This window comes from Hemicordylus capensis, chromosome 1 (genome assembly GCF_027244095.1).
Source record: "Hemicordylus capensis ecotype Gifberg chromosome 1, rHemCap1.1.pri, whole genome shotgun sequence".
In the NCBI taxonomy this organism is placed as follows: Eukaryota; Metazoa; Chordata; class Lepidosauria; order Squamata; family Cordylidae; genus Hemicordylus; species Hemicordylus capensis.
In genome coordinates, this window is record NC_069657.1 from 258296258 (window position 1) to 258314835 (window position 18578).

At 41.9% G+C, this 18578-nt stretch overlaps 1 protein-coding gene across 6 annotated transcripts in view; it reads left to right on the forward strand.

Annotated features, from left to right (window-relative positions):
- Nucleotides 1-18578, forward strand: part of TASP1 (taspase 1) — a 105750-nt gene that overhangs the window by 12618 nt on the left and 74554 nt on the right. For 4 of the 6 annotated variants that reach the window (XM_053284601.1, XM_053284600.1, XM_053284602.1 and 1 more), the window contains exons 3-6: nucleotides 1598-1665; nucleotides 3664-3732; nucleotides 16423-16543; nucleotides 18240-18324. In XM_053284601.1, coding sequence (XP_053140576.1) covers nucleotides 1598-1665; nucleotides 3664-3732; nucleotides 16423-16543; nucleotides 18240-18324 — 343 coding nt within the window. The remainder of the gene's footprint in view (nucleotides 1-1597; nucleotides 1666-3663; nucleotides 3733-16422; nucleotides 16544-18239; nucleotides 18325-18578) is intronic. The other 2 variants (XM_053284603.1, XM_053284604.1) reach the window with 2 other exon arrangements.

Genomic DNA, 18578 nt, shown 5'->3' on the forward strand with positions numbered 1-18578 from the left:
GTAGATGCCCCATGCATGCAGGGCTTTGGTATACTGCCTGTAAGTTCAGATGAATGCTAGCAGTTTAAAGGTTACATGTTAGAGTGCGATTAAAGCAGCATTTGTTCTGGGAACTGATGTGAGTAGAAATCAAGTTGAAGCACTCTGTGGCAGGCAAAATCTTTTCATTAAAAAGACAGACAGTGGCTGAGTTCAGAGGACCTGCTGCAAGTGAGTAGGAGGGATGTGGCAGTTGCTGGTGAGTGCATGCTCCTGGTGCTCCTCAGTCTGCCCTCCTTCCATGTCATCCAAATGCAGCAATGTTAGGTGGACCATGTTGGGTCAGTTTCCACCACCTGACATTTGTAACCAATAATCTGGGCAGAGAATGTCAGGTGGTGGAGGGGACCTGACACTGTCCACTTGACATTGCCGAGTTCAGACGACACGGAAAGTAGCAGAAGTACCAGCGTGTGCTGGGTGTGGGTCCTCAGTGGGAATCACTGTTCCCCTCCTTGCAATGGACTGTCTGAACCCACCCAGTGTAAAATACTTGGGATGCAAATCCCAGATTGTCCCATGTGTTCAGATCTGCCCTTATGCTTTCTGCATTCTAGAACAGAAATGTGAGTGCTGAAAAAAGCAAACTCCTTTTTCAAGTAGCAAGTATTCCTTCCACCCACCCACCCCGAGTAGCTTCAATGATGAGGGAAACCATGTTTAAAAAGTTATAGATAGCTGGTCAAACTTTTAAAAAGATCTCTGTTACTGCAGCAACAGATGCAGCACCCATGTGGTCCTATGTACTATTATTATTATTAATTATTATTATTTATTTATTCAGTTTCTATACCGCCCTTCCAAAAATGACTCAGGGTGGTTTACACAGAGAAATAACAAACAAATAAGATGGCTCCCTGTCCCCAAAGGGCTCACATTCTAAAAAAACAACAACCACAAGGTAGACACCATCAACAGTCACTGGAAGTACTGTGCTGGGGGTGGATAGGGCTAGTTACTCTCCCCCTGCTAAATAAAGAGAATCACCACGTTAAAAGGTGCCTCTTTGCCAAGTTAGCAGGGGACTAAAAGGGCAGATATGACTGTCCTGCATAGAATGTATGTATCTTTCCCATGCAGTTGGCACTCCACTGGGAGGAAAGGTGCTGATCATGTGGGGGAGAAAAACCCATGTGATCAGCCCCTGCCTACAGGGTTGCATTAGTTACTCCCATGATTCTCCTGTTTAGGCTACTTCTGATCCTTGATACCACCTTTTAGAACCATTGTTTTTGTGCAATGATGGCAGTGACTCTCTTGACTTAAGAGTCTTTTTGTTATCACCCTCTCTCTCCTGTCTTATCCCCACCACAAATCTTGGGAGGTCACTTGGGTAGGAGGGGGCTGTTGGAAGGGAGTTAGTCAAAGGTCCTGTGAAACCTGGAGCTGGCCTTGGAAGGGAGCTTCAATTTAAAGGATGTTGCTTATTGAACAATGCACAGGAAAATTTTGAGCTATATAATGCTTTGGAAGGAAAACAGGCTAATTCTGTTAATTTTGGAAAAAGATAACTCAACTACCCAATTTTTTCCCCTTTCTAAATTTACTTTGATATTAGGTGCAGGGTATCATTCTGAATCCAAAGCCAAAGAATATAAGCATGTGTGCAAAAGAGCCTGTCGGAAGGTAAGATTTTGCCAGTTTTGCCACAAATGGGTTGAGTTTACTTTTAATCATTAGGACTCTTTTAAAAAGAGCATATTGGGTGTGTCTCTCTTTTTTTAAAATGGCATTTCATCTTAGCAATAAATATGGTGTACTTAGTACTGACATCTTATTTTACAAAGTACAGAAATTGGAATAACCAGTTGAATACTACATTAGTGAAATTTTCTGTATGCATGTATATTTTGTAAAGGGGAAAACATGTCCACATGTCTGAATACTTCTAAATGAGCTCATGTGAGTGGTATTTTCCCCCTTCAGAGTGTAATAATTTAGGCTTACTGCAGAATTGTTTAAAGATTTGTTATCTTATGCATGGAAAAGATGAAATACCAGTGCTACTTGTGCAGTTTCTTAGCTATGTTGTAACCAGACAATGATATAATGCCTGTTTGGGCAACTGCTTCAATATCTGTATCTTTCTGATCTTCTTAAGTACTTCAGTTCTGCAATATGATTTTGATAAATTTTGATTTTCCGCAAAGCACCTTTTTAATAGCTCTACTTATTGCTCCTGCCAATCTTGACTTCATTTCCTCTCCCCACCCCACATGGCTTTGGTATATTATCTGATCTCTAGATACAGTTGTTGTAAAAAGTGCCTAACCTGCTTTTCTCTTGGACTGTAGTTGAACTTCACCTTTATCCATATGTAACCTGTCTTCAGAGTTTTTAGGTCATGTATTGCTTTTCCAAATGGTATAATCTAAACATATATTTTGAACCTGCTTAGGTCAAGCCATAACATACTTCCCTGAATAACATAGTCTTGCATTGTTTCTGGCTTGGGCTTTTTTGAAACCTTTGGAGAAAGGGTGTTCCCAAACAGGAGAGCAGGATTCAAATGTCTCTCTGTGTTAGGTATTTCATCTGCCACGATGAAGATATTACTAGTATTTGAGTGAGTGGTGTCCTATTCATGTAAGGGGTCTCTTCCTCTACTGTGGTTCCGTGAACCCTCTGAAAAGCTGTTCCATGAGCTTGTGGAAGGTCCCTTTGCCTGGTTTCTAGGAATTCCCTCCTCTCCACATGCCACATCCCATGCTGTTCACAAGGCTCCATTGATCTTCAGGAGAGGCTTTTCAGGAAACATGGGGAGGGGGCTGCAGTGAGGAGGAGGAGGGGTAAGGGTAAGATCCCTTGCACATGCAGAGCATTGTATATTTTTGAATTAAGTTCATGGCTAGGAGGTCACTTTCAGTAGTCTTTGACCGTGTCTTGTATTCTGTAACAACAGGCTACAAGGTAAGAGATGGTCTGAAAGCTTTATAAAGTTAAAGTTGGCACTTTGAGTTGTGCTGTGGAAAGGCAATGCACATGTTAGAGTATGGGTGTAGAACATTCCCAGTGGATCCTGCCCCAAGGCACGCGCGTGCACCGCCCCCCCCTTTTTTCAGTTAGTTTCATTTTGAACTAGTTTGCAATTCGACTTTGCTGTTTCTACACAAGTTAATAAGTGTTAATGTCTACATGAAAGGCAACGCATATAATCTCTTTTCTGTACAAGTGTGATGCTGGGCTAGTTCAGTGTATTCTCCAAGGACATCTGTTTTAGGAACATCTGAGATGTATGTTTTTTTATCCATAAATCTGTAATTATTCAATAATGAAATAGGAAGAAGAACAGAAAAATAAGTCCTTGCCTAATTATAGGGAAAATATTTGTATGTATATGGTAGTTTTAGTGTTCTTGTATCTTAGTGGTATCTTAATATATAAGGCATGCAATGTACAAAATGTAGTTAGAATTCTTGGATAATATGATTCCATGAACTTAAGAGCAGTGAGATAGGTATGTAATTTCTTTATTTCTCAGCATAGTCTCAAAACAGTTCCTAGATGTGTTTTCCAACTTTGTCAGTTTTGGTACCAAGTAACTCAATGGGCTATATTGTATAGAACATTTAGTGTGTAACAATTAAGAGGCAAAACTTTATACCTGAAAATTCTGTCTTCTAGGCAATTGAAAAACTACAGGCTGGGGCTCTTGTAACAGATGCAGTGACTGCAGCACTAGTTGAACTAGAGGTACTTATTTATTCAGGAATTCACTCGTGCTTGAAGTACGTTGGCCACATTTTTCTGTTCATGCTTTCTTGAATTAAATGCATTAACTTGGCAACTTATAGTAGAAATCTTGCGTATTTATAAGGACAAATTTAAGTAATTGGTTGGGATCTTTTTCTCTCAGCTTATTACTGTTCCATAATATTGCAGCAAAATTATTCTTTCTTCTCTGGGTGTGGAAGGTGATCACTTCAGACACATTTCAGCTTTTTGGGGTTTTTTTCGGCAATTCGATTTTGTTTCCTTCATGGGTGTCCCCCCCCCCCCCAGTTCTAGCAGGATCCACTACTGATCCATAAAACGTTTCCTAAAAATAAGAAATTATTTTCATTAGATAAGGGATTATGTCATAGCAGAACTCTATATTAACTTTTTAGATAAAACTTGGAACTAATTTTGCTACTTTCAGAATGTGGTGCAGGTGAAATAGGTAAGTTTGAACATTCCAATAGAATGTCACTTTGATTATTATTGCCTTTCACATCTCAGAAGTATTAATAGGCCGTAGTGATTGAACTAGAACTGTGAAAAGAAAAACCAAATTGAAAGTTCCTGTGGTGTTGTAGGATGAGTAAAGAAGTTGAGTTAGCCCCTATTCTAACTTCTAAAACCAGTATTGGTTGTCTGGCAACAGTTTTGCAGGATGTGTAAATGCTTCATTCAGAAAACTTCAGTTATTTTTAAGTAAGTAACTTTTATAATATTTATTAGCAAAATGCCCACCGAATGGTTGGAATGCATATGGAAATCTAACCATTTGGATGAGATGAGCTCTACAGGTGGGTGAGCCGCAGTCTCAGTTCTTTAATTTGATCTCTGTGCTTCACACCAGTGGACTGTGTACCTGCACAGAGACCACACTGGGAATCTTGTAAAGCTGCTTCTCCTCCTCATTTTTTGTGTGAATCCGGTTACCTTCCTTTCCTCAATCTTTCATCATCTGCCATGCTGTTGAGTTCAGACTTACTCTCTGTTGTTCACACATGTACGTGCACGCACACACACAGAGAGCTTTCTTCTTCTTACTCTTCTAATTTTACTTTTTATTCCAGCTTCACTATTATAATTTGAATGCTTTGTGTGTATTTTCTGTTTTTGTTTTACTTCATGGGTTCCCCCCACTTTTCCCCATTCCTCTCTTTCCCCCAGACAAATTTATTCTATAGTGTTCTTGCTGGATGGTGAATAAAGTTTCCTTCAAAAACTGCACAAAGTGTGCAGCTAAATTGCCCACTTCATATGGACATAGTCATTGCCTCATTGCTTGGGTGAATTCATTCACCAAACGCATAGAAATAGAGCCTTGCAACTTCACTCAGCAGTTTAGGAGCAAGCTCTGTTTTCTCAAGTGAGCTCACAAGTTAGTCCTACTTCAAAGGTCCCCACTTTGATCATGAACCCAGTCCATGCTGGACTACACAGCCTATGTGTTCCTTGTAGATACCAAACTTAATGGTACTGTTGGCAGTGCTGCAACTGACTGTGCGACCTCAAGTAACTTCTTCTAATGCAGACCTGCTGAACTTTGGCCCCCCCAGCTGTTTTTGGACTACAACTCCCATAATCCCCAGCCATAGTGGCCAATAGCCAAGGATTATGGGAGTTGTAGGCCAACATTTGCAGGAGGGTCGAGCAGGCCTGTGCTAATGTAACCGCGCCCTTCACTTTGTTGACTGAAGCCGAAAAGCACAAGGCGCTTAAGATCCCTACTTTAAAGGAGAACTCACAGGTAGAGGTGCACCTAGGTAATTTTGGAGCCTGGACCTAAAGGCCTTTGGAGCTCCCACTTCCCTGCAAATTAAGCATCATCATGCTTGGCAGGGCAACCACACCACCCGGGACAGACTAAAGAGGATTTAGGGGCCTCCAGGGGCTGTGGAGGCCCTGGACTTCGCCCCCAAGTTCCAGGGATAAGAGCACCTCTGCTTGTAGGATTATTGCTTAACATCTACAGTGAGGGAAATAAGTATTTGATCCCCTGCTGATTTTGTCCGTTTGCCCTCTGACACAGAAATGACCAGGCTATAATTGGAATGGTAGGTTTATTGTAGCTGTGAGAGACAGAATAACAACAAACCCTCAAAAGCCCAGTGCCCAAAAGTCAGCGATGGATTTGCATTGTAGTAAGGGAAATAAGTATTTGATCCCTTCACAAAAGATGTCTTAGTACTTGGTGGCAAAACCCTTGTTGGCAATCACAGAGGTCAGATGTTTCTTGTAGGTGGCCACCAGGTTTGCACACAACCCAGGAGGGATGTTGTCCCACTCCTCTTTGCAGATCCTCTCCAAGTCAGAAAGGTTTCGAGGCTGATGTTTGGCAACCCGAACCTTCAGCTCCCTCCACAGATTTTCTATGGGATTAAGCTCTGGAGACTGGCTGGGCCACTCCAGGAGCTTCATGTGCTTCTTCTTGAGCCACACCTTTGTTGCCTTGGCTGTGTGTTTTGGGTCATTGTCATGCTGGAATACCCATCCACGACCCATTCTCAATGCCCTGGCTGAGGGAAGGAGGTGCTCACCCAAGATCTGACGGTACATGGTCCCGTCCATCGTCCCTTCGATGCGGTGAAGGTGTCCTGTCCCCTTAGCAGAAAAACACCCCCAAAGCATAATGTGTCCACCTCCATGTTTGACGGTGGGGATGGTGTTCTTGGGCTCATAGGCAGCATTCCTCCTCCTCCACACACGGCGAATTGAGTTGATGCCAAAGAGCTCGATTTTGGTCTCATCTGGCCACAGACACTTTCACCCAGTTCTCCTCTGGATCATTCAGATGTGCATTGGCAAACTGCAGACGGGCCTGTACATGTGCTACCTTGAGCAGGGGGACCTTGGATTTCAGTCCTTCACGGCGTAATGTGTTACCAATTGTTTTCTTGGTGACTATGGTTCCAGCTGTCCTGAGATCATTGACAAGTTCCCCCCGTGTAGTTCTGGGCTGCTTTGTCACCGTTCTCATGATCATTGCAACTCCACGAGGTGAGATCTTGCATGGAGCCCCAGACCGAGGGAGATTGACAGTTATTTTGTGTTTCTTCCATTTGCGAGTTATTGTGCCAACTGTAGTCACCTTCTCACCAAGCTGCTTGGCGATAGTCTTGTAGCCCAGTCTAGCCTTGTGCAGGTCTACAACCTTGTCCCTGACATCCTTCGACAGCTCTTTGGTCTTGGGCATGGTGGTGAGTTTGGAAGCTGAGTGATTGCTTGCTTCTATGGACAGGTGTCTTTTATACAGGTACTGTAACAAGCTGGGATTAGGAGCACTCCCTTACAGAGGGTGTTCCTCATCTCAGCTCGTTACCTGCATATAGTGAAAAGACACCTGGGAGCCTGAAATCTTGCTGGTTGATAGGGGATCAAATACTTATTTCCCTCACTACAATGCAAATCCATCGCTGACTTTTGGGCACTGGGCTTTTGAGGGTTTGTTTGTTGTTATTCTGTCTCTCACAGCTACAATAAACCTACCATTCCAACTATAGCCTGGTCATTTCTGTGTCAGAGGGCAAACGGACAAAATCAGCAAGGGATCAAATACTCATTTCCCTCACTGTACCTGGCCATATGATTTGACAGCTCTGATCTTGCTGACAATGGGGTTGGCACAGTCTTCTTTGGTTCCCCAACCCAAAGAATCAGGTCTGATGCCAACAGAGGAGCCCCTTTCTATGGGCTCAGAGGTGGGTGAGGAATCGGAGGACGAGAGGCTGTCTCTGCAATCTGATGTTACTTTCTCCTTCTTACCTAATCATTTTGTGTATGACTCTAAGCTGGGTTTGTTCTTGGGAGATTTAAAAATTTATTCTGACTAGATTACCAAAATGGCATTTTCCTTGGGCACTCAGGTTGAACAACAAAAGATGGATCTAGACCCTATTTTTGGATGAATAGACTCCAATTTGCATACATCAGTATCCTTACCTATGCTGTGAACTCTAATGGACATGGTTCAGCACTCCTGAGTAGAGCTATTTCCCACCTATCTCAAAACCGTTAGAGTACCTCTATAGAATCCAGCTAGAAGATTCCAAGTTACTACAAAAGCATCCCATGCCAAATTCCATTGCAGTTTAGCCAGCCCAGTCAAAGTCCAGACATAGGCCACACTGCTCTGGCTGACAGGGAAGGCAGGAAACTTGTATATCTATGATAGGCACCTTTATTCCACCTCTACCCTGCAGTTGAAAATCTTGAGCAGCCAGTCCTGCATGGGCAGATACATTCACTACCTGTGTGGAAAGATCTTGCCTTTTCTGGAACAGTTGGTGGCACACCAAAGGGAGGCAGCCTTGGTTGCACAGAGAAAAAAGTATTGCTAAATAGCAACCTTGCTCCTCTTGTGTAGTGAGGACATTGTCCACATTGGTGGCAATTAGATGCCATACTTCACTGAGGTCATCTGGCATATGAAGCTCACTCCAGGGGAGTGAGTGAAAAGATGTTTCTTTTGATCTAGAGGCACTATTTGGAAGCAAACAGATGAAACTCCAGAAAGAGTCTAGAAACTCAGAAACACAACTGAGCCATTTTTGGAAGGGCGGTATAGTAAATAAATAAATAAAAAACTAAGTCATTGAGCTTCACAATGACTTTCATCAGACTTAGCTAACTGTAAAGGGGATGCATAATGCATCATGTAGATCATCTTCTCAACCTGGGTCATTGGAACATTCCTTTCCGCAGCATGAGTATGTACCTTACACATGACCAATCACGTACACAGGGGTCAAGAAATTTGACTCAGTTCAGCAGCCAGACAAATATTTTACCTGTCAGATGATTTCTCAAGCTTTGTTGATACATTACTTATCAGGACTTTCCCCACTTGTTAAGCATAATTTGTTACTCATCACAGACTAGTAGATCAGTGAATTTCCTGAGCCCTGCACCTACATTTCTGGGAACCATCCAACCAAAAGGGCAAGTAATCCTCTTACACAAAGAGACAATGACTTCAGGAACACCTTTGTTGGAACACATCTGAGACCTTTTCTATTGGTTTCGGAAAACATCACTACAAACAACTGGGTTCTCACTATAGTGTGCATAGGTTACAGCTTAGGATTTTAATGTGTAGTCACCACCACTTCCATTCAAATTCTCCTGGAGGAAGTTGCTTCGTTGCCAATAGGTTCAAGTTTTTATCCTTTGGTCTGGCCTCTACTCCAAGATCTTTCTCTATCTCGATGACAGGTTGATTAGTTCTGACACCACCTTCACCATTCAAAGTAATTTATCACTCTTGGAGCCCAATGGCCCTTGACTCCATGTAGAAAGATGCTTTTCCTTCTTTCTCAGGGGGATGTTGTATGTATGGATCTCACTTCCAAGAGATGGATTCCCCAGACACTGTCTGTTAGTTTCCCAGTCATCTGTTTTCTGATTTTCCCTGCTCCTGTTAATACTGGTGAAGCAATTCAGAGGGGAATATATGAGCTCACAATCTCATAAAGGAATAGAATTCTTGTAATTCATCTCTGAGACAGGTTAGGCAATGAGACTTGGCTGCCCACAAGGGACTTTGACATGCACCGTCCAAGTTCAAAATCATTCATTACATTACTTACGTTCATGATAAAAATAATAAATACTTTTGTTTTTCATTGATGGAGAACAAATTTGTTCTTTGTGGTGTTCAACATTGATGGAGAAAAAATGTATAGAGAATGGAGATGTTGACTTAATGTCGTAAGGGAGGCAGGTCAGATTCCCAGCTCTGCAATTTATAAGGAAGTGGGATTAATTGGACTCTTAAGAAATGAGTACAGGCAGTAACCTCTTCTGGACATAGCTATTGTTACTCAGACTGAACCTTTGCATCATAAACGGAAGAATAGTGACCATTTTAGTACTCTTACATTGCATGCCATTGCTTTGGCACTGGGCATTCTTGCTACCTTGAAGGGATACTAGCCACATGGCATGTTGCATTGGGCTGAAGTGAGCCAGTTTGTACAAGGTACTTGACAGAGCTTACTGAAATAAATGCTGAGAGAAAAAAGAATCTGTTGAGCTGGATCAATCCTAACAAAAATAAGGCATATTTGATGTTTGTAAGCATTCATTGAGGAGTAAATGGAGCTCTTAACAAGGTGTTTTTTCTCATTAACATTAGTGAGAGAGTTTGGGTACCCTACATCAGTAGGGTACCTAGAATGTTTCCATTCAGTTACCATTTCAGTCATAAATGGTTTGATGCTACTATTCAAATGCTGAAGTTGGAAATTAAGCAGTTAAATAATAAAAATCAAGCTTGCAGATCATCTTGATTATATTTCAACCTGGAAGGTATATATGGAAAGATCTGCGTGCCTGGACAAAAACTAGGAATACTTGCTTTCAGATTTCTTGAGTTCGAAAGAGGTCTTAGAGGCTATGAACCAAATAAAGTTTAAAGTTGGTAGGAACATAGGAAACTGCCATATACTGAGTCAGACCATTGGTCTATCTAGCTCAGTATTGTCTTCACAGACTGGCAGTGGCTTCTCCAAGCTTGCAGGCAGGAATCTCTCTCAGCCCTATCTTGGAAAAGCCAGGAAGGGAACTTGAAACCTTCTGCTCTTCCCAGAGTGGCATCATCCCCTGAGGGGAATATCTTGCAGTGCTCACACATCAAGTCTCCCATTCATATGCAACCAGGGCAGACCCTGCTTAGCTATGGGGACAAGTCATGCTTGCTACCACAAGACCATCTCTCCTCTCCATAAAATGGAGAAATGGTCCCAGCCAGCACAGACGGAAGTCTATAATTTTACTCACTGAAACTGAATTGGGAAGGAACATGCTCTGTAAAGAAGCTGATCAGAGGTTTGGTACCAGCACCTGCATCAGTGCTGTTGACTGGGAAGCCATTGAGTGAATTGTAGCTCTTAAAAAGCCCCTGGATGAGACTAAAATGTGGGAATACTTTGATACACAGACTTCTATAGAACAGCTGACAAAAACACTTGCAGAAGGACTTTCTCTTAAGTGATTTATAGCACAATCCTATGCATGTTTACTCAGAAGTAAGCCTCACTGAGAAGTAAGCCTCAGTAAGGCTTTCTTCTAGGTAGGTGTACATGGTATTGCAGCCTAAGACTCTGTAGACTAGGCAGAGTAACTTTAAAAAAAAATCTGATTGTCCTTGGATCATTACTTAAATAGCACCATTCGTGTAGGAGGACTTGCCTTGAGGGGCTTGCACATAAAACCAAGAAGGCAACAAGCGAAGGAGACTGAAGTGGAGGCAGAGTAAGCTGGGGAAGAATATGCAATTGATTTCATGCACACCCATTGAGGCTTAGTTGCAGTCGGGGTATAGGAGGATTGTTCGAGAGGCTTCACAGAATATGAGTGAGAGGCAGTTGTCTCCTCCCATCTGCTTCTTCCTCAGTCCTGCTGAGTTTACACATTGCTGTTTACACAGAGCCCCAGCCAGTCCAAAAGGCATCACTTCAAAGGCCTGTCAAAGAGTAGGAGTTTCTATTGATCTTTTATGAGCTGACAGTTTGCTTGTGATATGCGGGCTGTTCCTCCTTCATATTCTGTGTGCAAAGAACACAAGCTCCTCCTGCCAGACTGTGTGGATTCACAGAAATGCTGCCAGCTACTATGTCTCTGATGTAGAAAGAACAGTTGAATGTGTAGGAAATAATCTGCTGCAATTAGTTTTGAATGGCTTCGATATCGCTTAATAAGAAGACTGCATATATTGATAGCAGGTATTGGCCAGATGGAAACAAGGTTTAAATAGGTTGCTTGATGTTTGCATGAACAAAAGGAATGAGAGGCATTTTATTTATTTGACATATTTTTATACCACCCAAAACCCATGTCTCTGGGCAGTTTAGCATTTTAAAAGGCTATGTTAAGGAAGCCTGCATATAAGTGATAGGCACTTCACAGGGTAGCTCAAATGGCATATTGTGTGGAGTGGGGGCCTCACCATCAGAGTGTTAGAAGTCGGAGAGCATGAAGAACTGTAGTATGCATTTCCTACTGAGTTTTCTGAAATCTGCTTCTTCCTTGAGAAATTTTCTCCCCTGCCTAATGAGGAGGACCCAGGCACAAGTGTGCTTTTTGTTTTCCTGTGCTCTTGAGATGAAGAGAAAAGGCTTCCCTCCACCTTGCCTGAAATCTTTTAGTCCTCTGCATGCTTAACTATACATGGAAGCTGGTTGTTTCTCTAATGTGAAGTGAATTGCTTCTAGACTATGTTCCACTCGGTCCTTGCATCCTGGTTAGGCAAGTAAAGGCCTAAGGCTCATTAAGCTCAGCTAATGAATGGAATTTTCTCTGAATTGCAGCCTAACTGAGCACATGGGATAGTCTCCTAACAGTCCTAGATAGGTCATCTATAAGCTGCTAGCTTGCTAGTGATACTTTGAAAAAACTGTTAGTGAAAGCTAAATATGTGGTCTTCAATTAAGAGATTGCTCTAACTTTAAGCAAAACTTCTCTTAGCAATGTCCCTTTGCTGTTCTTGAAAGCATCTCTTCATTGCAGAAGGCTGTTTGGGTCCTGGTTTAACCTAATTGAAACATGCTCTGAACTATGTTTTGGAAATAGCTGGCTCTTTTCCTGTGCTCTCCCTTTCGCCTTGCAAAACAGCATGTTTCACCTTTTAAACTTGATTTTTATTGAACAATAATTGCAACGTAAGTCTTGAACCATTCTCCTTTCCCTCTTTCCCTAATGCATACATGTAATGCAGTCAACAATATTAGATTGACAGTATGTACCAGAAACTATTCCTTGTAGCATAAGTCAGGGGCGTAGCAAGGTTGGAGTGGGCCCAGAGACAAGATTTTAAAATGGTGCCCCCCTCACTGAAGCTCAGCTCATGAAGTAAAGAAATCTTAAATTATTTTTTAAAAGGTTTTGTAAATTGTGGATGATGCAAGTCATTTAATGGTCCTAGAGAAAGACATGCTGTTCTGGTAGCTCCAGGTCTTAACACTCACATCAATTTCGGAGGATGAATACAACTGAAGGAAGCCCGGGCAGGTGCGCGGCTGGGGGAGTCAGTCATGTGACTTGCCTCTGGGGGCCCCCCAAGGCAGTGGGCCCCCAGACAACTGTCTCCCCTTGCTCTATTATAGTTACGCCCCTGGCATAAGTGTTGCTTTTATATTTTTCTGGCTGGATCCATTCTTGCTATGATTATTAGGGAAGTTTAGCACAGGAGCCCAATTTGCCAGGAATTTGCTCTTCCTGAATATCTTGGACTGTGAGTACCAGGTCTGTCAATTTTTACCTGCTGTGTTCCAGCTTTTTTGCAGCGAATGTGTGATTAGAAGCACAACAGCATTCAAGCACAGCCCAAATTACCTAATGAATAAGAATTATGTTTTGTTGAGTATAGCAGACTTGCCACTCTGTCCAAAAGATGACATTCTGATAAGGTGTCTTGCTTTCAGAATGTTGATGGTTGGTTTGGGGGTAGAACCCTGGGAAAGAGCCTGATGGGCGGCAGCTTCCAGTGGACCTGGTTGGGACAGAACAACTTTAAACCAAGGGAGCAAAATAACTAAGATTATTTTGGTTATGGCAGTTTGGAAAAAGGCAGTGACACTGTAAGTTTCAACATTACTGTAATGTGTTGTTTTAAAATATGAAAAAAGAAAGAACATAAGAAAAGCCCTGCTGGATCAGGCCCAAGGCTTATCTAGTCCAGCTTTCTGTTTCACATAGTGGCCCACCAGATGCCTCTGAGAAGCCCACAGGCAAGAGGTGAGGGCATGCATTCTCTCCTACTGTTACTCCTCTGCAACTGGTATTTAGAGGCATCCTGCCTCTGAGGCTGGAGGTGACCTATAGCCCTCAGACTTGCCTTTTAGAGCATCTGAGGAAATGGGCTAATTTCTGTGTTGTATAGTGGAATTGTATGACTCTTGGGGTGAACGTTGCTCTGGTAGGTTGTATTAAGTGTGCAGTGCCTATGACACTTGTAGTAAAGTGATGTCGGTATTAGGGATGTGCACAAAGAGGTTCCTGCACGTCTGGGGGGATGGAGAGTGGGCACTTTAAGAGGAGTAAGGCAGGTGGGGTTGTGGAGGGGCAGGCAAGACCTGCGCTGCTCATTTTAAAAAGCCTGTTTGCCGCCCCCCCCCCGAAATGATTTGGCTGGGGCAGCTTGAAGGATTTCGGCACCTCGAATTAAAACACATTCCTAGTAGGTATTACTAGATATTGCATTACCTAGTAGGTATTACTTCTCATTGAGATCACATGCACTGAATGTGGTTTCCAGGTAACTGAATATTGGGAGATGAGTGAAGTGGCTAAAACCTTCTTAGCTATTCTTTGCATACCACACAGAGGCATTGTTTAATGCCACTCCTGTCTTTGTGTGTAATGCATTCAGAGTAGCCTGCCAATAAATAAATGTCATCTTGAATAGTCTCCCAGATGTGAGTTGGCTTGCTTGTAGTGATGGTATTTCAGGGGAGGCTATAGTCTCCAAAAAATCACTTTATATAAATACATAATCCAGTCATGGTATAGAAGATTTGGGAATAAGGTTAGAAGGAAATGAAGCACTCCTGGCCCCTGTATTGATTTGTGTGTGTTAAGACAAAGCAGTAAGAGGCAGAAATGGTTAGTGGACCCCATTAACTACCCTCTGAATTGCAAAAGATGTGCACAGTTCTATAGTAAGGAATTTCTTTTTAAAATATGCACACGGGACTAATATGTCTAATAAATACTAGTGGGAATGAAATGAACATCTAAGCATGTCCCTTAGATAGATCTCTGAAATTCTGCTTTGGACAGCTATATTTTCATTGTCGAATACATAGAGAGATGCATAAGAATTACTTACTAGCTATTCTGTAGGTCTAAATGTGGGTTTGCAATGATGAACGCTGCCACCCCACGGCACTCTTTCGTATATCCTCACTTGTAAAACTTAACTTGCTTTGTAATATTGTGGAAACATGAATTTCTTCTACATAAGCAGTTGTATACTTACTGCTCAAGCCATGCTTATGAGAGATGTGACACTGCAAAATAGCTGTGTAAGAAAATGGTATAATAGAAAACTTGTATGGGATCTGCAGAGCTAGATGAAACCTAAATGTTTTTTTTTTTTTTAAATTTTGAGAAGGGGTACCACTTGTTAAGCACATGATATTGTTAAAGAGCCTTCATCTACCCTGGTGGCGCAGTGGTAAAACTGCCACCCTGTAACCAGAAGGTTACAAGTTCGATCCTGACCAGGGGCTCAAGGTTGACTCAGCCTTCCATCCTTCTGAGGTTGGTAAAATGAGTACCCAGAATGTTGGGGGCAATATGCTAAATCATTGTAAACCGCTTAGAGAGCTTCGGCTATAGAGCGGTATATAAATGTAAGTGCTATTGCTATTGCTATCTTGGAAATCGCCCAAATGCTTCACCTTCCTCCTACATCCAGCTCTGCACATTAGTGATTTGGCTTCAAAATTTTGGTAATTAATGGCTAGCTAATTAATGTGCAGGTTCTCTCTCTGCCTGAAGAAAAGGCTACTTATGACTGCAAAGATTGGCTCAGGATTGTTGTCCAGAATCCAGATTAAGAATTGCACACAGGGAGCACCTTCACTAGTGCATGGAAGAGAGGGATTATCTCTGGCGTTTCCTCCTTCCCTCTGCAGTCACCTGTGCCTAAACAAAAAAAAAGTCCCTGAGGGCCCCCCCCCCCCCGGACAAAGTCATATTTTTGGGCTGCATAGACTATAGAACAGGGCTGTACAACTTCGGCCCTCCAGCTGTTTCTAGATTACAACTTGCACCATTCCCAGGCACAGTGGCCAATAGTTGGGAATTGTGGGAGCTGTAGTCACACATCTGCAAGAGAGCCAGAGTTGTGCAGCCCTATTGTAGAGTGAAGGGAGAAGAAATAACTGAAAATCATCTCTTTCCTCCATGTGTGGGTGTTGTTTGTTTCCTGCAAATAAATCTTAAAACTGGATGTAGGCCAGTATTATAAACTCCCGTGTGCAAGCAGCAGCATTTGCAGCAGTTGGGATCCCAGGATGTACCTGTTTGGCTAATTTCCATTATCTCTTCCAGCCACACACTTACTCAACCTCGTTTCCCTATAGCCAGTTGACCTTGGAGCCTGATTTCTGTGGGCTGCTTCAGACATTGCTGCTGTACAATCATGTATTTGTCACTGGGTGTAAAGGATGTGGGCAGAGCCACAGACTAACCCCGCTCTCTGAAAAAATATGAATGTGTGCTGTTTTTGTATACATGTAAAACAGTTCATGTGTACTTATAAGAAATCCAATAAATGGTACAGCATGAAGTAGAATCTAAAGAAGACTGTTACTCTGCTCACTGAACTGAGAAATAGTTATTGTCTTTCCTTTAGTAATAGCTGTAGTATGGGTGTCAGTATGTATAACAGTGTGTGTGTATATACACTCATTTGAGAACACCCCGTCCTACTCTACGCTGCTCTTCTGCAAGCCAAACCTCACAGTTGCTGTTTCCTCCACCTGTCATTCTTGACACTCTTTTTCTCTCTCCCCGCCCCATTTGTTCTCTCCTGCAAGGAAACTTGATTTACAACTGGTGGCCTGAGCAGAACATCTTGGGCAGCCAAACATGATTTCATTTGACTCCTATTATATTCATAATTACGAATGAGTGCCCTTATCTTTTCCCTCCATTTCTTTATAGGACTCTCCCTTTACAAATGCAGGAATGGGATCTAATCTAAATCTTTTGGGTGAAATAGAATGCGATGCCAGTATTATGGATGGAAAATCACTAAATTTTGGAGCAGTTGGCGCTCTCAGTGGTATGTTGATTAAGCTCTAGAGGAATGTTCAAGTTGAAAAACAACCTTGATTATGTACTTAATACTAGGGGCTAGATCAGATGCAATGGGAAACTCTGGATTCCCTTTATGTGAAAGGGGCTTCTAACTCTCTCGAGCTCATGCACTCTCCCCTTCCTGTATCTCCTTGACTCCTTTTGGAGCCGTAATATCAACATCCTGTTTTATTTAAAGTGTGGCTTATGTGAAGCCAGCAACTGTGGCTTAACTCTGTTTTCAAAACCGTTTCTGGCTTTGTATTTATTTATTTTTACATTTTATATCCCACTCTTCCACCAAGGAGCCCAGAGCGGTATACTACGTACTTAAGTTTCTCCTCACAACTACCCTGTGAAATAGGTTAGGCTGGCCCAGAGTCACCCAGCTAGTGACTGGCCCAGAGTCACCCAGCTAGTATCATGGCTGAATGGGCATTTGAACTCGGGTCTCCCTGGTCCTAGTCCAGCACTCGAACCACTACACTACGCTGGCTCTCACCACGCTGTATGAATTGCAGAGTTGTGGTTTTAGTAAACCAGGATGTTGATGAGTATGAGCTGAGGAGGATCTGCATGGGCTCCAGAGGGTTAAAAGTGGTATTCATTTAGAGCTTCTGTTGCTTCTGGACCAATCCAGTGTTGCCAGTAACCAAAATATTGTGAAATAGTATTTCAGATCCCTTTTAAGTGGTTTAGGATACAGTGAATGCATGGAGGAAGTTGAAGGCACACTGTCTTTAGGCACTGTGCAAAATAAAGCTTTGTCGTCTTGAACTATCCGTTCTTTTAATTTTACTTGTTCTGCGCTATCATTTTGAGCTTTGTGTTTCCATTCCTTCAGACTCTATTTTGAGTTAACTTGATATCTCTGGGTCTGGAGTGTTAAAATAGGTTCCTCAGGGACCTTTTTTGAGATGCTAATTGAAAAACCAGAGAACAAGAAAAACCATTTCCCTGCTTGTTGGAAATGATATCGAGAATACGCTTCCAAATGTGCATTGCTGGTGCACAGTACTGATATTCTTTAGCCCATTCATCCTTGCAAAAACCTTATGAGGTTCATTGTCATCCCCATTTCCGAATGAAGGAATTGGAGCTTAGCTGAGTTGCCCCAAACCATCTAACAGTTTCATGGATAACACCTTCCATGTCTGGGTTCAGTACTGCTAACTTTTGGAATACACTGGTATTGTAATGTAATATGGAACACATTAATGTGTGTATCTTTTGAGAACTAATATAGTTTTCTCAAATGTTAATACTACTCTGAATGTGTATAAATGTATGTTACGGCTCAGGTTGTCTCTTAATTTAAAAAAAGGTAAATATGTGATATTTTATCTTCATTTGTTTTCTACCTTAATGTTAAAGAATGAGCCCACATTTTGAATGCTTGCCCCATAGACTTTTGTTTTTGTGTGGAGGTGAAGTAGTTTAGGGTTATGGGTATTTTGGTCCTACTCTTAATACAAGGCCCTGTAAATGACTACTTATAATCTTTGTTGTTGTTAACTTAGCTGAAATTATATGCCATATTATACTGGGGATAATTTACCAAAATGTTTAAATCTGGAAAAATATGTAATTGATCAATTAAATGATTGTAATACAAACCTAGTCAGAACCACCTGTAGCATGGTTGGCTCTGTTCTTAAATAATACTTTGGTTTTTTCCCCAGGAATCAAAAATCCTGTGTCGGTTGCAAATAGATTGTTATGTGAAGGGCAGAAGGGGAAACTCTCTGCTGGCAGAATTCCACCCTGGTAATGACTTTATTCTGTTTTTTGTTTTTTTTTCCTTTTAGCTTTTTGGTTTGCAATGCATGCAATATTTGAAGGTTATTCTTATTGAAAGAGGGTTAAGCCCTTTGTTGCACATCAGTAATAGTGTGCTTTTAAGACTAGCATTAGCTTTTGTTGGTTGATCTTGGAACATCTTGTGCACTCATTACAGCTGTAAATAGAATGGAATATTCAGGATAAAAGGCAATGTTATGTAGAGCTTCAGCTTCTTTCTT